The 20,968-nt window shown below is 33.8% G+C and overlaps 2 protein-coding genes across 4 annotated transcripts in view; both read left to right on the top strand.

Annotated features, from left to right (window-relative positions):
• LOC125673760 (adhesion G protein-coupled receptor L3-like) overlaps window positions 1-18,840 on the top strand; it is a 31,874-nt gene extending 13,034 nt beyond the window's left edge. The window contains exons 15-34 of one of the 3 annotated variants that reach the window (XM_048910553.2): window positions 889-1,083; window positions 1,329-1,400; window positions 1,561-1,666; window positions 1,797-1,934; window positions 3,219-3,288; window positions 3,761-3,905; window positions 4,164-4,216; window positions 4,436-4,544; window positions 7,240-7,343; window positions 10,960-11,062; window positions 11,543-11,720; window positions 12,121-12,190; window positions 12,271-12,337; window positions 12,594-12,679; window positions 12,866-12,992; window positions 13,537-13,578; window positions 17,063-17,200; window positions 17,508-17,630; window positions 17,717-17,782; window positions 18,225-18,840. In XM_048910553.2, coding sequence (XP_048766510.2) covers window positions 889-1,083; window positions 1,329-1,400; window positions 1,561-1,666; window positions 1,797-1,934; window positions 3,219-3,288; window positions 3,761-3,905; window positions 4,164-4,216; window positions 4,436-4,544; window positions 7,240-7,343; window positions 10,960-11,062; window positions 11,543-11,720; window positions 12,121-12,190; window positions 12,271-12,337; window positions 12,594-12,679; window positions 12,866-12,992; window positions 13,537-13,578; window positions 17,063-17,200; window positions 17,508-17,630; window positions 17,717-17,770 — 1,980 coding nt within the window. In that variant the 3' untranslated portion in view covers window positions 17,771-17,782; window positions 18,225-18,840. Of the gene's footprint in view, window positions 1-888; window positions 1,084-1,328; window positions 1,401-1,560; window positions 1,667-1,796; window positions 1,935-3,218; window positions 3,289-3,760; window positions 3,906-4,163; window positions 4,217-4,435; window positions 4,545-7,239; window positions 7,344-10,959; window positions 11,063-11,542; window positions 11,721-12,120; window positions 12,191-12,270; window positions 12,338-12,593; window positions 12,680-12,865; window positions 12,993-13,536; window positions 13,579-17,062; window positions 17,201-17,507; window positions 17,631-17,716 lie in introns of all 3 variants that reach the window. The other 2 variants (XM_056157834.1, XM_056157833.1) reach the window with 2 other exon arrangements.
• On the top strand, window positions 7,778-9,731 carry LOC130052568 (DNA-directed RNA polymerase II subunit RPB1-like). Its single transcript, XM_056157896.1, has one exon. The coding sequence runs from the start codon at window positions 8,305-8,307 to the stop codon at window positions 9,559-9,561; it is 1,257 nt and encodes a 418-aa protein (XP_056013871.1). The 5' UTR covers window positions 7,778-8,304; the 3' UTR covers window positions 9,562-9,731.
• Window positions 18,841-20,968: the final 2,128 nt, after the last annotated feature.

Raw genomic sequence — 20,968 nt, 5'->3', positions numbered from 1 at the left:
ATCTACAAGTCGACTAAGCAAGCGTAATGATGTAATAGAAGACAAGGAACGATTCACAGAAAATCTTAAACGATTACTGGAACGTTATACAAAGAATTCTTGTGATGGCGGCATATCAATCAAACAAAGTTTAAAAACAATAACCTTAAAGTATGTTGATGTATGTCTTGTTCTGATCCGCTATTGTGGAATGTGTCGTTCCGTCGTTTAGTCTGATCCACTGTTCGGTTCTTTGTAAGACAAAAACAAAAATAAAGAGATCAAAACGGAGGCTTTTTATTATTTCATAAAAACACAAGTGCAGTAGCGTTGGGTGTGACTGGTTGACAGGGGATCCTCACTCCTCCTAGGCACCTAATCCTGCCTCTGGTACACTGTAAATTCCTTATTTTAAGCGAGCACTTGATATGGCAAAATGAATCGTATATGTCAAATCATGTGAGGATAAGTTCGTATATCCTCTGTTAATCAAGAGTTCTAGCATGTATTCTAGCGACAGAAAATTATAAGCGAGTAATTCTATTTCGCGAGTGATACCTCCCGCGATGATAATTTCTTCGCATATATTTAGGAACTATCCAGAGACCCCACCTCTGTTATATCCAGAGATCCGTGTTTGCCCAACTCTTGATTTTGTATTCCTTAATGGAGTTGAGATTGATCACTGTTCGTTATCTTCACCGTAGTCAAGTCACAAAATAACGATATTAAGTCTAAAAGAATACAAAGTTGTCTTTTTTGAAACCCAGACGTTAAAGGATACTAGCCATTTAAAGAAAACAGTACCAAGACTTTGTCACAGAAAATTTATTGTAATAAATGTGTTGTCATTTGCTAAAAACAAAGAGAAATAAATTTGAAATACAATTTTAAAATTTGTTATAACAGTTAGGCAGTCTGATAGAAGACGGAGTTGATGACCCAGAAACATTACAAAAAGCAGTCAACAACACTCTTGTGACAATGCAAAACCTAACCTCGAAGGTTGATGGACTCAGCTCCGGGGATATCAGTTCATCTATAGATATTCTAGACAAGATCGTCACTATCACCAATAGGACGGATGGAGGCATAGAAAAAGAGGTTCATAGCATATTGCCCATATTAATAATGTACTCTGTGCCTTAAACCAATTTAACAGTGTTTATTTTATGTTTTGATACCTTTGATTTCAACAAGATTAAACGAAGTCGGGGTCTATTTTCTCTCTTCGAGTAGATTAACGTTTTTGATTCCAAATTTTGGTATTTTCCAAATCAGATCCTACAAGAAACAAATTAAATTGACGATACCAATGTTTATTGTTCTATTTTTAATATATTATTTAGGGTTTCTTTGGAGTCGTAGACAATGTGTTGTCTACTAATAATTCGGACTCATGGACTGCCGTCAGCGAAAAGGTATAATGAATGCATAAAGATATTTCTGTAGGGCAAAAAAGTAATATTTTGCAACTATGTATTAAACTCCTTTCATATGGATAACACATATTCTATTTGACATGATTCCCGGTTATTATCTTAAATTTCTTAACGCTGATTCAGTTCCCTTTGTATTTAGACAGATAAAGCAGTTACTTCGCTTTTGAAAAGTGTGGACACTCTTAGTGAAGTGATTATGAAACAGAATAGTGTATCTACTGCGAACTTTAACGGCAAAAATCTAGGTATTGTACATAGAAAACTGTATCATTGAGTTCTTACAGAAAACAAAGAGAAAGGGTGTGTTTCTTGAAAGAAAGTGAAAGGGTTTACATTTACGATTTAAATGATTGTTTCATTTTATATTTTTGGAAGAATTAACAATTGACCGAACTAAGATTGGTGAAACCGGAATGACGTTTCCTGCTGTATCCCCAAACAATATTTCAAAAGCTGTCGAAGAAAATGCAACTTTTTTTGAATTGCCAAAGCAACACAAAACGACAGATAAAGGTGATTTGATATGCATGTTAATGAAATGTTTTTATTATAGTAAATTACTAGAATAATACTGCCTAAATTAACAAAGTTAGCGCATAAATGCAGAACAAGGATGACGGTCTCCCAATAAGATCTTGCTATATGAGCCTCTTACTAATGTATTTACATTCATTGTGTGTTTACTGTTCAATTTCTATTGAAATCCATTGTTTGCCATTTGCAACAATGACAAAACATTCTGTTTCAACCTAGTAATATCCAATTTTAATGCTTTCTGTCCTCGTATTAATACATATATTTCATAAATTACTTTTTGAACTATCAACAAATAAGCACCAAACATGGAAACAAGTCAAGGTTAGGTAATTTGCAGTTGTTTTGTTTCGATAACTTAGGTACAAGTTAATAATACCTATATTTTACGTCATTGAAACTGTTGATATAAAAATACAGTACAACATAATTGCTAAAATGTCTTTCTTTAATTTGTTAGATAGTCCATGAAGGTTGCAAAAAGAGTAGAAAATTTGTAGTGTTTGCGATCTTCCATCTCTCGCTTAAAAAGCAAAGAAACATTTCATTATTTAAGTAACCACGTTTGTGGAATTTATTAGATTCTTTTATCCAAAAAGAGCAAAGGTGTTGATCTACAGGAGTGTAAACACTTCTATTCTTTTATCAGACATTGGAAATTGCTTTGAGTTTTTCTTTTTCTTCTACATTCACGTCTTCATCAACTCCCCTTTCGTGGAAGTTAAACATACAGTACATTTTTCACTAAAACGGATATGCATCAAACTTTTAATACGTCAGAACACTAGACTCTGTATTATCTGTAAAAGGAAAGACACCGTGAACTTCCCCTAAAATTTAGTTTACATGGTGTTTTGTACCAATGCTTTCTTTGTTTGCTGCTTTACATCTCATTTGCACTCATTCAACGACAACAACAGTGTACCAGAATTCTGACGTATGCAAGGTGTTTAGGGTCGTATCAGTGAGGGCTCTTTATCGTGCCGAGTTCTACCGTGATACGGATCCTCCGATTTTCACTTATGATAGTGCGTATTTTGGTAAGGTCACTACCTATGTTTAACGTCTTAGGACAATTGATCCCGGGCTTCAAGGTTCCAGTAGCAGTTAAAATTGTTTTAATGACATCTCATTTGAGAGATAGGGTTCATACGATTTCAATACAAAGCTACCTTTCTTTGATGATTGAATTGATTACCATATTTTCTGCAATGAAAGCATGAAAATAGTGGAATGTTATGGATGTATCTTTTTCTTTTGCAGCTTTTAACTATGTGGCTGTTATATACAAAACCATTTCAGATATTATGCCCAAAGATTCAAAATCTAAAAGGTAAATATATCCTTCAATCACTAGTTATTCTAAAAATTGTTCAATGAATCACCTTCCTTTTTCTACTACATTATATCTACTTTTTCTATAATCAGCCACAAGAAACATTTCACAATGTTTTATGGGGAGGGTATGTAAATCGTTAAAAATTGCAACTTCCTTCCTGCTTTATGGCGAAAAATCATTGTTCTCAAATATACATTTAAGAAACTCAAACAAATTCAAACTTCATTCCGAAGGATGTTCATGACACAACTACTTGACGTTGGACAAGGGTAAAGTATGAATGGCAGGATAAACATAGCCCTTCAATGCTTACAATGTTTAAAGAGTCACTAATGCTCATTTTGAGAAAAAATCATAAAAATAATACTACTTCTCCTATTCACTTGATCCCACCTCTGGTGTGTCCAGTATTTTTATGACATTTATGAGATTGGTAAATAATCCTTATCTTTACTTTTCATTATAGAATGGCAAATTCAAATCACGACAAAGAAGGAGAAAAAATTGTCAAAGAAGAATACGTTGATTCTGGTATACTGTCCCTCAGTACTCAGACGGACCTTGGCGAGCTATCTCCTCCCATACAGTTGACTTTCCAGCACGTCAGCATGGTGAGAATTTACCCACCACTTCACAATGATTTAATGATTTTTCTATTCAACATCCCTAAAACAGTCACCTGTTGATATAAATCTGAAAGTTATTACATCATCCACAACACTGAATTATTAAATCATCCATGATAGAAAAATATTATCCTATAAGTATTCCTGCTTTTGCATTTTTCCTTTTCCAATAACAGTTTAATTAGTTGTTGATCTACAGAAGAATAATTTCATCGTATCAAGTCATTTATCTTTCAACTTCAGGACAAAGGCTCCAACTTTCAAGCAGTATGTGTATCTTGGAATTTTACCATAAAGTATGTTTGTCATATTTATATCAATTGTACTGTGTTTGACTATTGTTTACTTTGCAATATCCTACTAAGTCTCTTCCAAATACTATCTAAAAATTACTGCTTTCAACATCACTCGATGCTTTTAACAAAAATAGAAGATGCCTTTTAAAAAATCGTTGACAAGAATTTCATTCGAAGTGAGTGTACTTACATTCTAAGATTTTGGTCGTGTTTCCTCAGTCAGTGGTCAGAAAAGGGCTGCACGATGAAGTCCACGGCCAGCAAAAGCACGGTCTGTCAGTGTAATCATCTAACCAACTTCGCCATTCTCATGAGAACATACGATACAGTAAGAGTTTCATCAGTATCAAAGAAAAGGTGTTTTACAATCATGTAATTTGTTATTCTTATCCGCTGATGTGCATGGATCTTATAGCATATTAATTTATTTTGACAGTTATTTATCATTGGCAATGTTGTTGATTTACGAAAACATTAATATCAATACTGTTATTAATCCATATTAATCAATCAAGTGATTGTTGATCACTTGGTTTTTTATTGTCAACTTCCCATGTAGCAATATTCCATTATTACCTGCATATGGTCTTTATGTGTCTCAATTGATTCGATACGCAATAGCTTGTTCTGTTTATAATCAGTTTGTGAAATCGAGGCAGGTTACTTAAAAATAGGTTGATGTTACAGGGGTTTAAACAGTCTTCTGAAGAGTCAGCTTTCTACAAAATCAGTTGTCGTTATATTAATCTAATTTACCAATACATGTACAACCTGTTGTTAGGTCAAATACTTTTAGGCGTGTTTCATTATCGGCCGCCAGGAAGCGGGCGATTATATGTTATCGTTTTATACAAACGATTGTGATTTACCGCGGGCCTACACTATGAAATAATAAACTTAATTATCTATATGTAAAACTTATACGGTACTAATTTTGATGCACCCGATGCGCATTTCGACAAATAATGTCTCCACAGTGATGCTCAAGCCGAAATTTTGGAAATTCGAAATGACAAAAAACTTGTAAGAGCAAAAAGGAAAACTGGAGTGCCAAAAAATTGGAGCCAAATTCGTCCAAGGATCAGAGCTATGCATGAGGGAGATATAATCCTCAATTTTGAAATGCTTTTCTAAATTTTATCCCAGCAATTAAATATACATCCGTATTTTCAAGCTCGTAACGAAGTACTTAGCTACTGGGCTGTAGAAAAACTAGCAATCCACCAGCAAAGGCCTCGACCCAGGGGTCGTAATGTAAAACTTATACGGTACCAATTTTGATGCACCAGATGCCATTATCATTTGATTATTTTATTGCATTGAATTGCGGTTTTCACCGTTTTGATAGTTACCAAGTAGTTGCGGCCGAATTTGATGCTTGTATCAATACATTTTCTTGTACCAACTGTTAGGCCCTAATCTACACACTCATTTTGACTACTGATTAGTTCGGGTACCTGATCAAGATATAGGACTCACGGCGGGTGTGACCAGTCGACAGGGGATACTTACTCCTCCTAGGCACCTAATCCCAACCGGTATGTCCAGGAATCCGTGTATACCCTACACTTAATTTTGTATTCTTGATAGGAGTTATGATTGATCACTGTTCCTTATCTTAACCTTTCATTTATTTGTACTTTATGACTGAACATTGTAGGGTTTTTCTGTACCAAATCAATTTTTGTTCAAGACCAATTTTGGAAATAAAGCGGGGGTGGCAATATAACGAATTCACCGTTATAGACGATTTACGGAACAGTCAAATGAAATTCAATTTTGTGAATTTATTTGGGCTCCACTCTGTATAAACATTTAAATAATCTTGAGTTGAATTCAGCAATTATTTGTAATTAACCTGATCAACTGAATACCTTGTCCAGACTGTCACACTTCACCGCGCTGCTCTCTAAGTACAGGTTGTTGATGGGTTTTAGGTAATTGGCATTATTATCGAGGGTAAAACCTGTAACATGTGACCATTTGTTTGTGAAAATCAGTTGCATATGACATTATGCGCGGTTGGCATTATAACAGGGGTGTTAACATGGGGATTAATCCGTTCTTTGGGATTTTCATGCAGTAAGTGGGGGTGGCATTATAGCGGGGGCAATATATTGAGGGAGCATTGTATCTAAAAAAAGACTGGGAATAACGAACAGTGATCATTCCCACATATACCGTAAAGAATACAAAATTGAGAGTAGGACAAACATAGACCCCTAAAAACACCAGAGATGGGATCATGTGTGGAAGAGTAAGCGCCCCTGCTGACTGGTTACAACCGCTATGAGCGCTGTGTACGGAATAATAAGTCAAATTAATTATGAAATGAATAGCCTATTAATTGTTATGAAACACACCAGACAGCAATCGATCTATTGGCAATTTGCAAATTAAATAATTTTAACTAGCTTAGAATTTGGGTAATGCTGACTTTAAATAAGACTGTTGAAACTCCTGTAACATCAATTTATTTTTCAGTTGCTGCTGATTTAAAATTGATCAAACGCAGAACAAGCTCTCGCATATCGAATCAGTTGAGAGACATGAATGTCATATGCAGGTGATAATGGAATCTTGATACATAAATATGGGAAGTTTACGATGGAGGAGCTGAAGTAGTTTGTCCTAAAGAATAGTTGCTAGTTGATTGTTAGCGTTCATGTTCCATAAATTGTTCAAATTGCAGAACTTATACGATACAAATTTTGATGCACCAGATGCGCATTTCGACAAATAATGTCTCTTCAGTGATGCTCAACTGAAATGTTTGAAATCCGAAATAACAATAAACTTTTAGAGACATATCGTTCAAAATTTGCAAATATTTGAATCGCAAAAATATACATGAGGTTATTTTGATGGAAATATCTGCACCCGGAAAAAGAACAGCAAATCCGTCCTGCGAAATAACAATGTGACAACATTCTTTTTTATACTTTACATGATATATTTATATTTTTAAAAAAAGATATTTATATTTTCATTGTTAGAAATCTTATTCAGAATTTGCTTTGTAGGACAAGGAAGCCAGTTCCTCTCTGGAGATGTTGTCTATCATCGGTGTGATATTGTCCATTGCTTTCACAATTTTAACTTTCGTCGTTTACATCCTGACTTGGAAGTATGTGGACATTAAATCAATTAGTGAATTTATTGAGGGTTAGACACGAATATTTCAGTTGGGTAGGCCTTGGGGTTTGTTACTGTTCAAGGACATCTTATCAGCTCAACCACCAAAGGGCAGTAAATCGATGGTGAGGGTGTGGAGTGAAATGGGACTTTCTCGGATAATTTTGTTAGCCATACAACTTTTATTATGGGTAAAAATTCAATACTGAAATATGAAAATACATGCCAATTTATATCGGAAATTCCTATAATCATTTCCCCAAATATTGATTTGAACATATGCTACTGTAAATGAATTTACATTGGGGTCGAGCAGATACTCTCTTCATTTATACATGTATAGATAGCAATCTACTTTGGTATGCATGGTAAAATATGTCAATGTAGATTTAAACTAGCGCATGTTGATAGCTTAAAGAAAAACAAAGTAACATACAACATATACTAATTAATCAAAACGACCTCTCTGTTTGATAAAAGATTGTGTGATAGTAAACAAATATTCGTTTTCAATATTACTTGGAGAGTTGTCACCCCAAAAGAAGAACATGTGTGTTAACTATTAATATACAAGTTGCAAATTCCAAATATGCCATTAAAACGATTATTTCTGGCTTCTTTATACCTAGGATATGTACAAAAGTACTGAACCTAACTGCATGTACAATAAAATAAATGGAGTTTTTTTTTTTATTTCCAAGGAACGTACAAATGTCGAACAAAAACATTATAATTAATGATTCAATTTCTTTTAAAAAATCTTAGAGGACTAATATTTGTTTTCCAAGTGGCCCACATATTATTCCTTTTAAAACTGTGTTACATAATAATAAGGTTTTGAACAATCAATGTCATTACGTAACAGATCATGCAAATGAAAATATACGGAGTGATCTACTTCAAATTGGTCAATACAACATCAACACTAAAACACCCCAATATATACCCTGTCTATGTCAATACAACACCAAAAATACCTCGATATATACCCTGTCTATGTCAACACAACATCTAAACACCCCAATATATACCCTGTCTTTGTCAATACAACACCAAAAATACCTCAATATATACCCTGTCTATGTCAATATAACATCAAAACACCTCAATATATATCCTGTCTATGTCAATACAACATCAAAACACCCCAATATATATCCTGTTTATGTCAACACAACATCAAAACACCCCAATATATACCCTGTCTATGTCAATACAACATCAAACATACCTCAATATATACCCTGTCTATGTCAATACAACATCAAAACACCCCAATATATACCCTGTCTATGTCAATACAACACCAAAAATACCTCAATATATACCCTGTCTATGTCAATACAACACCAAAAATACCTCAATATATACCCTGTCTATGTCAATATAACATCAAAACACCCCAATATATATCCTGTCTATGTCAATACAACATCACAAATACCTCAATATATATCCTGTCTATGTCAATACAACACCAAAATACCTCAATATATACCCTGTCTATGTCAATACAACACCAAAACATCCCAATATATATCCTGTCTATGTCAATACAACATCAAAAATACCTCAATATATACCCTGTCTATGTCAATACATCATCAAAACACCCCAATATATATCCTGTCTATGTCAATACAACATCAACACTAAAACACCTCAATATATATCATATCTATGTCAATACAACATCAAAACACCCCAATATATACCCTGTCTATGTCAATACAACATCAAAACACTCCAATATATACCCTGTCCATGTCAATACAACACCAAAACACCCCAATATATACCCTGTCTATGTCAGTACAACACCAAAACACCCCAATATATACCCTGTCTATGTCAATACAACACCAAAACACCCCAATATATATCCTGTCTATGTCAATACAACACCAAAACACCCCAATATATACCCTGTCTATGTCAATACAACACCAAAACACCCCAATATATATCCTGTCTATGTCAATACAACACCAAAACACCCCAATATATATCCTGTCTATGTCCATATAACATCAAAACACCTCAATATATACCCTGTCTATGTCAATACATCATCAAAACACCCCAATATATATCCTGTCTATGTCCATATAACATCAAAACACCTCAATATATACCCTGTCTATGTCAATACCACATCAAAACATCCCATTATATACCCTGTCTATGTTTGTTTACTCTTTACTAATTGAATAATCGAAAGGACAGTTAAATATCTTCGATAAATGACAATAACTTTATCGAAAATTTTATTGGGCTGTCAGCAACTTAGTGTGAGATCAGCGTTTCTTCCCAGAATGCTCTTCGAGATAGATGTCGACAATAAACAAAACACACGTGTAGTTATTAGCTATGGGATTGATATGCTGTTTACAATAACTCATAAAACAATGTTGATAAACTGAATGTTTTGCCTTCGTTAGAAAACATCTATTTTTCGGAAGAAATTATTATATTTTGTTTTAAACTTTTGTTTATAGCTAGAATTTAAATCATACATGTATCTACTATGTCTTGCTCTGTAATAAGCATATGACTAAATGTGTTTTTACAGACAATAGATAACTCTATAACATGTAATTCAGATTTACTGTCATCGACATTGGACATTGATGAAAAATAATTGTTTAGCATGTAAAACTTATACGGTACCCATTTTGATGCACCAGATGCGCATTTCGACAAATACTGTCTCTTCAGTGATGCTCAGGCCGAAATATTGGAAATCCGAAATAACAATAAACTTGTAAGAACTAAAAGGAAATACAGAGTGCCAAAGACTGGAGTCAAATTCGGTTAAGGATCAGAGCTATGCATAAGGGAGATAATCCTTAATTTTGAAATGAATTTCTAAATTTTATTACAGCAATTAAATGAAAAGTGTAGATAGCAAACAGTGAGCAACCTCATAAAAAATACAAAATTGAAGTAGAGTAAACACGAACCCCTTTCAATTTGTATTCTTTTATATAGGATTTGAAATCAATCACTGTTCGTTTTCTTCACCTTTGTCATTACTGTAATATTTTGCATGCACATATTTGGGGAGTAAATACTAATATGAAATAAATATAATTGTCGTAGGATTTTTATTAATAAGAAGTCCAATTTATTTTGCAGTCGGGCTTATTCACAAATATTTTTGACTGCAAACAAATGGTGGCTTAATACAAAAACCAGCTTAATTCCAAGATTTTCATATATCTATCGACAATTAGTCACGTGATCTACGAGAGAAACATTGGGGACGCCCAATGTTCATTTCAATGCAATCTATAATGTCACAAAATTCTAGACCCTTTCCTCGAAGACGTCTATTGACAGGCTGTGTATTTCTACACAGCTGGTAATATGTAATTTTCGACACATTCAAGCATTTGTAATTTACAAATTAGATCACGACTATGGTTTAAAATTTGAAATATAACCATTGACATCATAAATCATTTTTTATCAAGGTATGAACTTTCATGGAAGCCATACAGATTGCGATTTATTGTTTTGTTGTTGTTGTTGATGTTGTTGATACCTCGATGAACAAATTAAACAATCATATAATTGATAACATCTGTCTATACCCTAACTTTCAGACAAATACAGACTGATCAGAATACTTTGCTGTTAAATCTCTGCGGATCGTTGGTTGTAGGCTACATAATGTTCCTGTCAACCGTGAAAAACACAAGCAATGAGGTACACCTTACTACTTCTTACTACTTATCCGGATTTAGTTTGACTTTTGTTTAAGCAAGGCATTGTAGATTTGTACAAAGTCAATCGCGGCGTGATAGAAATCGTCAAGTCCCCCTTAATTGACGTTCGCTGGTAGTCGATACAGATGCAAATTTGGATCACTGCACGGAATACTTTACAGTAAATTTGTGTAATAAATGAAATGAGCATAATTAGTCCCACACAACAAAACATAAGTTTGAGTTGCACATTTATTAGAATTAACAATCTAAATTATATCTTCCACATCTATTTTAATTGAACAACACTACAATCTAATCATGAATGCACAAAGCTTTGGGAGCCCAACTATCCCTTTCATTAGTGTTATATTACTGGTCTAGTAACTAGTGACTAGTGACAGTTGGGAATTTGAAATGATACATGCATTTAAACAACATTGAAGAGTATTAGTAAACCTCCTCGTTATTAATATTCCAGATCTTATGTACTATTTCAACGGCCACCATCCACTATTTCTTCCTCGTTACATTCTTCTGTATGCTGGGGATGGGAATCTACTATTTCTTCAGCATCACAGTGACCTACTATGCCATGTATGTGGCTAACAATTTCAGGTCAAAATCGAGAATCCACTGGTTTCTTTTGGGAGGATGGGGTGAGTTGTACCAAGATGTTTCGATCATGGTAAGGGGCCGATTATACTTGTATGGACAAACACCATCAGATAGTCTTTTATAGTGAATAATAAAAGATCGAACTTCTGTCATTGAGGTTTATATTGAATTTCGTATAAGTCAACGAATTGCCTTGAAAATTCTTTTTTCTGTAACACAAAATATGCCAAGGATTTTATAGAGTGCCGTTGTGTTTACAACTGGTACTAGCCTGCACCATATGAAAATCTCAAGGATTTAGTGATGTTTATCCATAGAGAGAGTGGCATCTTGTCCTTCGAGAAACAAAGCAACTCTTTGTATTTATGATGGTGTACACAAGTCATAATACATTGTACTTCACAAAGTGTATTCTTACAAGATTCAACCAATTCATTCCAGGCTTTCCCTTCGTTATTGTCGCATCAACACTAGGAGGATTCTGGGGAAAGGGTTATCACCAGAAAAACTAGTAGGTTGTATACAAATTTCGTATTTATACCTATTTTTATATTGTTAAGCGCACATAAACCGTGTGGATATTCTTTGTAGCTGCTGGCTGTCAATGGAAAGTGGTTCTCTCTATCTGTTTATTGTTCCAGTGTGCATCATTGCAGTGGTATGTAATTAAATGTATGGACTTCATACATATATTTCTATTTCTATACAAATCGAGGACCTTATTATATCCCATGACTGTTCGAATGTGTTTCTCATTTAATTTTGCTTATAACATTAGACATTACACAGTTTAAGCAGTACGCGGTCACTACGGGGTTCAATTAAATGGATATAAATCAAGCAGAAAACAATGCATTCTTCGGGTGAGTGAAATGCCCCCTTGGACCTCATGCGTTCTTTTGTTTTGATTACAGGTTAATGTATGTATCATACTATCTTTGATACGGGTGTTGTATGCTTCAAGTGCAATGAAAAAGTCGTCTCTTCATGAAAAAACTGTGTACGTATAACAATAACTCGCATGTATGTGTTAAAGTAAATCATTCGACATCCTTTAATACTTATCAAAAACTTTTAATAGGAAATTCAGTTCTGGTCAACATTTAATTTAAAATTACTTGATTAGTTTCCTTTATTCGTTATTTGAATTTAATACTTTATTAAGATTTATCTTTCCATTAATTAGATCTGGATTGCGATCTCTCGGTACATTGTTGCCGGTTTTGGGCGTTACGTGGATATTGGGAGTCTTGGCTCTGAACGAGGACGCTATCGTATTTCAGTTCGTTTTCATTATAGCCAATTCGTTACAGGTATGGTTGGCCTAGTTCGGTCATCAACTATAGTAACTAGAGTTGAATATTAGTACGATCGAACTATCATTTTGTCGGAAAAGGAATAGGTGTTAATGCGCATGTCTGGTCTACCACACAGCGACCTATGCTTACAGAATGGTTTAACTTTAGTAACCAGACATGCGCACTGAAGGTCCGGAAGCAATCTCCCATGGTCTTTGCCTTACGCTTTAACAAAGATCATTGTGATGTCATGATATAACGATCTGAAGTATCACGGGAAATTAAAAAAAAAAAAAAACACAAACAACTTTTGGTCTGTGCAAGATGTAAAATATACAATATCTACAATAGTATTGATAAGTTATATATGACTGATAAGTTTGTTTACATAGTAGTTGACTTCTGACCTACATTGTATGTGTTAGCAAGCAAATGAAACAGTTTTATAATGTGGAAAAATATTTCTGAATTAAGTTCTACATATTATGTAGCGTTTTCCGTTTCCTCCGTTATATATATATATATATATATATATATATATATATATATATCTTTACAGGGGGTTTTCATATTCCTTTCACACGTGCTGCTTAACAAAAAGGTGAGTAATCCATGAAGTATGTATCAACTGATTGGATATGCATGGCATAGGAAGCGCATGTTCATTGTTATCAATTATTGAACCAAGGCATGCTACTCACAACTGAGTTGATGCTAGAGGAGTTTCAACAGTCTCATTTAAAGTCAACATTACGCAAATGGTCGTTATAATAATACAACCTGTCATTTATTTAAAGTCAACATTACGCAAATGGTCGTTATAATAATACAACCTGTCATTCATTTAAAGTCAACATTACGCAAATGGTCGTTATAATAATACAACCTGTCATTCCGCCTGACGCGTTTGATATCAATTGCTGGGCCGTTGTTTACATACTGATACATGCATACTGATTTTGACTACGGATTATTCCGTTTACCTTATCAAGATAGAGGGCTCAAGGCGGGTGTGACCGGTCAGCAGGGGAGGTTTACTCCCCTTAGGTACCTGATCCCACCTCTGGTGTTTCTAGGAGGACGTGTTTGCTTATTCTAAATTTTTCATTCCTCTTCACCTTTTCATTAAGGATAGTTTCTTGTCATAACTCAAACAAATCAGAAGATCTGCACCGTATATATGCACTTTATATGCATGAATTTTCTTCAGTTTCAGAACAAATGGTCATTGAGTCTCGTTATTCTTTCTCTTTTTTACTTACAGTTAATTGTAACCTTTACTGCTAAAATAAGATCTGGGAAACTTGATTTACAGGGGGTTAGATTCTTGGTTGAATCAGCGTCATGATAAAGTATCCTTACATTTTCTCACTTGAAAACATTAATGGAACTTGCTTTTGTTTCCAGTTGAACAAAGTATCGGCAAAAAAGATTTTGAAGACTACGAATCACAGAATATACAAGAATAGATATGGGTTACCCCATATCCAAGAAATTCGACTTTTAATTTACTCGTAGCAAATACTGTGACCAGTCTTGCTTCACTAGCAAACAGTGCTCACACCTGTCTTTGATCTTTTAACCTTGAAAAAAATGTACAATTACATGAACAATACTAAAGAATGATAATTTAAAATATTGTCTTAATATTAGCTGAAAAATACATTTATAGAGTAATGCAAAAATCAAGAAGGTGAAAATCACTTTGTAGATATTTACTATGATATCCCCCTCCCCATCTAATTTTATTTCCTAAAAAATAATTTGCCCAATTAAGTTATTTCTTTTTTAATTGAAAAAATGCCCACCCCAGAATCAAATGTGTGTCACCTTTCTTGATAAAAAAAAATAAATAGTAGAAATATCTCATTTCCAAACCTTTAATCCACCCCTCTTATTTTTTAAAATTTTCTCTGTTATGGTTATATTTGTATTTTCTTATCCTTATGAATTCATAAATTTTGTACATGAGGATCACAACCTTATTCAACAAGAAATGTATACATTGCCTTAATAAATTTTATTTATATATTGGGAAAAAAACCATGGGAATCATTTTGAATTGCAGGGAATTTCGTAAACGAGAGACTTAAATAAACTTGTCTGCGTAAACTTTTTTTCCATGCAAAAGTACCACCTAGTACCTCATCTACGCAATACCGAGCTGTCTTGCAGTGAATATTGCAGATGTAATTTTTTTTACACGTGTTTCTTTACTTTGTTCACTGACAACAAGCAGAAATCACATAAATTGCAATATAAATGTTGATAAGTTGAGTACCTTTAAAAAAGAAAAAGAAAACCTCGTCACTCGTACATTTCTTACATGTGTTATATTTTTAGAAGTTGGAAAAACCCACATATAGAACATAGAACATATTTTATTTTCCAATCAAGGGCCCTCAAGGGGCAGCATGAAAATACATACAAATAATGTACATATACAAGTAAAGAAAGAAGTGATTACAAAACACATAGTTATATAGAAATACAGTGTCTATTGTTCAAAATAAATTTTCCAGTTATATTTAGAATGGATGGCTCTTCAGAACATAGTATGTAAATGAATTTTTGTGATGAGATGCATGTTTTGATTAAATGTGAAAAGTTTGCTGATGAAAGAAAATCTTTTTGTGGTGCTATAGAATAAACAGTTAAAAAAAATTACAAGAAAAAACACACACACAAATTAATGATTAACATTCTCTCTCAGAAGAAATTGTATGATAATTAACGAACAATAATCATGAAAGGAATATAATTGTCAATCGAAGAATGACCTATATATTTTCGTGAAATACACTAAGGAGGCAGCTAGCGTAGGAATATGAATACTTCTTATTTACATTTCTGGTGAAAAAGTGATTTTCTTAAAATCATTTGACGTTAATTTTGTTTTCTTTTACGTATTACATACACATCGATATTCTAAACATTTGCTGTAATGTTGTATCTGCTGATCATGAATGGAACTATATTTTTCAGAGCAATTGTGTGAAGAGTGCCTGAATCCAGTAATAAATATTGAATAGATAGTATGCACTGATCGAATTTATTAAAAAATGCATGTTAGTCTGAACTTCTGTAGCTAATATGCTGGAAGTCATTTTAGATGCTGTTTCCGTATTCTTCTTTTAAAAGGAAAACTTAGTTATGCGATACACTAAATTTTATGTCAGGATGCGGCTATTTACGCGGGTGTTATCAGATGAAAATGTCGGATTTTTAAAGCACTGGATGTATGACAATGTTAATCAATGGGCATGATTTTTAAAAATATCAGAGAAAACAGTCTATTCGCAAGTGTTTATAAATTAGGCTTTGAAAAAAGAGCCATATGTATAAAGGTGGCAATAGCCTAGTGCTTAAGGGGAGAGGGGTATCAATATCCCATAGTCTTTGTCTCTCTCATTAATATTTATTATTTTGAGTTAAAACAAAAATACCCGCCAATATTTCAGGCACCAATTAACAAAACCGTATAGGGTCTTATTGCTAATGTACTTTATATTGATGCCTCTTTACAGCATACAGCGATCTGCAATGAAATACATCTGTCATTTCAAATATACCTCTACCACAATAATTTCCTCGCTGCTTTTTCGATTTTGTGCATTTCTCATCCACACAATCAACTCTTTTGATATTCCTTTCAATTTGAAATAGTTTCATTCTTAAGTTTGGCCAATCACTATTTGTTATCTTCAATTTTTCATTATCGAATGTGTAGCTGCAACAATTAGACTGAGCTATTCATCTATTCATTCATTGATAACCATACTGGTATAGTTTTGAAAAGTTAACAAACCCTCAGAATGGACTATAGACTAAGGCATTTACAGTGATGCATGCATTACTGTATACAGGGACATATTCGCCCCCTCTTTATTTCCGTCCCTTTCGCCCTCGTTGTCACTGGGCGAATATAAGAGTGAGTGAAACTGTTTTCTCCCATATCTCTCTTTTAACACAACTATGTCTGCAAATTTAAAACAGGGAGAAACTGTCTGTAAGTGTAGAAAGGCGAAAATAACACGGGGCGAAGATAGCCCTGTCTACAGTATATCTATATAATGTATTTTTAGTTATTGAGGGTGCTAAAAACTCGATACCCGTGCCTGTCTGTCCTGACTACGTGTACATGGTCAAGAAGAAAGGAACTGGTTTACGTATCAGATGAACAACCCTCTACTTCCCGAGGCCAGTTGATTAAAGAATTAAAGGTAAAGAAAGTAGGACATAGCCAAACGAACAACAGTCGTTAAACAGATTTATAATTAAGTTTACCTTTTTGCTTAAAACTGTATATTTTCCGTGTGTGGATTGAGGTCCAATGATTTGCGACTTGGTGTGTATACAGTGTGATTAGATACAATGTATTTATAGAAGCACTACTGAGTTCTGCTATAGTGGACGAATAGAGGATTTGTCATTTCAGCACAAATCATAAATTAGCACATTTTCTTCATCGCCAAGATCGTTAAAGTACTAATGCTTTTAAATTGACACTTTGCAAAAACAATATTTCAGCAAACATTTGGAAAATCTGGAAAATATTCTTTCAACAATGAGGAAAAAGTTCCCGCATCCGACTCGTTTTTCACAGAAGAAACCGTGTTCAGTGAAAACTGTAGTTTCGCTGCTCAAGACAAAGTAAAGCGCCTTTTTTCATTTCTATCTCAAATTCTTTGTGTTGACGAGTGAGCAACTTTATATCTGTTATTTCTTTTTATTTTCAGATTGTCGTGATGTCGGACGTTGTATCAAAGAACGAGGAGTCAAAATCATGTTGAGAAAAAAAAGTGGTGATTTGAATTGTGTGCATATATTCCAAGTCTGAAACATTTTTAAAAGACTTTATATTTTGTTAATAAAACGTTAGGATTCCTATTCATCCACCAAATAAAGCCTGTCGCGGTATCTCAGTGGTAAAGTGTTCGCTTCGGAATAGGAAGGTTGTGAGTTCGAGCCCCGCTCGTGCCATGGTCGTGTCAAACCTAAGACGTTAATATAGGTAGTGATTGCTCCTTCGCCAAACGCTCGGCATTTAAATATGAGAATCACGGATCTTTCCAACATTACCTTAAAAACTAAGATCTCGTGTCACGACGTTTTATTGTGGGTCCTATTATTTCATGAAAAGTTGGTATTCAATACTGGCTAATTCCACTGTGTATATTACAAGCATGTCGTGTTTTTAAAATACATATCATTGATCAATATTTGAAATGTATTTCATTTTTGCAGAAAAAGCAAAGAACACAGATAAATATAAAAACTAAGCGATGGAAGAAATATACAGAGAGGGTTACATTTTAAAAACTAATCCAGTAAACATCGCATGTTTTTCGTTGGGGTGTAGTCGGACTTCGTTACGATCGTGGAACAGACATGCCTAGGGGATGAAATCATCCACAAACACGAAAATATGAACAACAATGACAAATGATTAACCAACAATCATGGAATGAAGACTGCTTTCTCAAATTACAAAACAATTTTACACAAGTGATTATGCATCATCATCCTGTACATAAAGAAATAAACTTCTGTCAAAAATGAATTGATATTTGCAATCTACGTTTTCTACATTCCATTTTCTAACTTATGATTACTATTTTATAAGGTATTAACAGCATGCTCAGTATATCATATCCATAATTAACAATATACACATACTACAATGCACTGTACATTTTAATGATCATGCTTGACATAAACCTCTTCATCCTCTTTTATTTGCCCCATCCAAGTCAACACTTCTTATATGATTGATATATGTCACTAAAATTGTATTGTCGAATAAGTGTGAATTTTTCCATCTATTGTATGAAGAAGAAAAAAATTAAAATGTATACGTTGACATTTTTTCAATCTTTTAAGTGGGTAAAAAGTAAACTTTTAATCGTTTGATAAGAATAAAGGAATATCAAATAGTTGTAAAATTTAATTCAAGGGTTTATTATGACTATTATTTGATAGTTACATTTATCTGTATATAATTGTAATTTATGTTTTTAATTATATATACACAGAAGGAAATAAATGATGCATGTTTGCTAAGTGATTATTACACGAGATAAATCTAAATGTTTAATACAGATGGTTGACTATCGATATATAGAAAAAAAAGAAAATAATGAAACTTTTTTTTGTATTGTTTTTTAACAGACTTTCATTTTTCTAATTTGACATGTATTTTAAAAATCCTTATTTTACCACAAGTTAAATGTATATATGTGGAACAAGAGTATTTGACCTCCAACTCATCTCTATCTAAATTTAATTTGAAAATGGCAGGAAGCAACAATGTCCATGTAATCAATCTCATAAATTGTATGATGAATATAAAAATAAGAGTAGGGCAAACACGGAACCTTGGACACACCAGAAGTGGATTCAGGTGCCTAGGTTAGCATCCTGCTGCCCGGTCAAACCCGCCGTGATCCTTTATCTTAATCATGTAAACGGAGCAATTCGTAGTCAAATTCACATGACAAGTTGTATTTGCAAATTAGATCATTATAACGAACATAGAATTTGCAAAATGCTTATTGAAAACGACAGTGTAGAAACTCCTGTAACATCAATTTAGTCGTCAGTAACCGGCCTCGATTCGAAAATTGATAATACGTAAAACATGCTCTGACGTATCGAATCAGTTGAGAGACATAAACACCATATGCAAGTGCTATTGGAATATTGCTACATAAATAGGAAAGTTGACAATTGAGAAGTTGAAGTCATCCCATTTGTGATTCTAACTACATGTACCATGGGACAAATTCCAAATGTCCAAATGTCGAACTCTGCATCTGTCCACTTATTCATCAACTGAATAACCATCAATATTAACACATGACCGATTGATGAAAAATTCATTCATGTTCTCAACCATTGACTCTTCCTTGTGGACAAAGCCCGTTTTTCAAGACAGGGTACAGTATGATTAGCAAATATGATAAAGAACTTGTACTCTTTGAAGACTCGTCATAGTTATGAGTAAAATACAATACTCTATTCTCGCACCTACACAAACCCACCATGCCAACACGTGGACCTTCAGGAAAAGAACATGTAATTGCCCATATTGATTCTGTCATATTTTTGTTTGTGAAGCTGCATTACTAATTTTCGAAGTATTGATCTTGTTTTTCTGTTTTGACCTTGGTTTTCTGAAGTGACCTTGGTTTTTTGTATTGACCTTGGTTTTCTGTATTGATCTTAGTTTTCTGTATTGATCTTAGTTTTCTGTATTGATCTTAGTTTTCTGTATTGATCTTGGTTTTCTGCATTGACCTTGATTTTCTGTATTGACCTTGGTTTTCTGTATTGATCTTAGTTTTCTGTATTGATCTTGGGTTTTTTGTTGCATTTCACTGGTAGTGTAGTGGTTATGATGTTCATTTCACAACCGAGAGGTCCTGAGTTCGATTCTCCATCCCGACGCCGAGTCAAACCGAAGACGTTTAACATAGGTAGTAATTATTCCTTCAACAAGAAGTATTTCATATACAATCTTAAAAATAAAGGATCCGTGTCACTATAGACGTTGGCACGATACACAAAACTCTCACCGTTCCTATGGTCATGAGGTCCATGCATATATCAACATTCGTGACACTTCACTTACAAGTATGGACCTGTATGAGTGAAAAATCCACGAATGAGACTTAAATCAACATATAAACAGATAAACAAACATGCACAATGTTCAGAATTTTATTTTTGTTAATTATCATTCACCTTGGATTCTGGAATATGAAGATTGATTTTTTTCTAATAGATAACTGCCATGCCCAGCTTCAACATTACAAAATATTGTTGAATCTTAGACCCGCAGTGAATCTGCCGTTTCTCTTTAAATGTCCTGGATTTGCTTACAAACTAATAAAAAACAAAAAGACTAAAGTGGCTGATGATCTGGCGGTGTTATATTTACAAAGCAATACGCCGGTTCCGAGATACGTCTGAGTTATTTCCCTTTGGAA

Source organism: Ostrea edulis, chromosome 3 (assembly GCF_947568905.1).
Source record: "Ostrea edulis chromosome 3, xbOstEdul1.1, whole genome shotgun sequence".
Lineage (NCBI taxonomy): Eukaryota > Metazoa > Mollusca > Bivalvia > Ostreida > Ostreidae > Ostrea > Ostrea edulis.
Note: the sequence above shows the minus strand (reverse complement) of the source record. Positions and strands in the feature narration are given on the sequence as shown.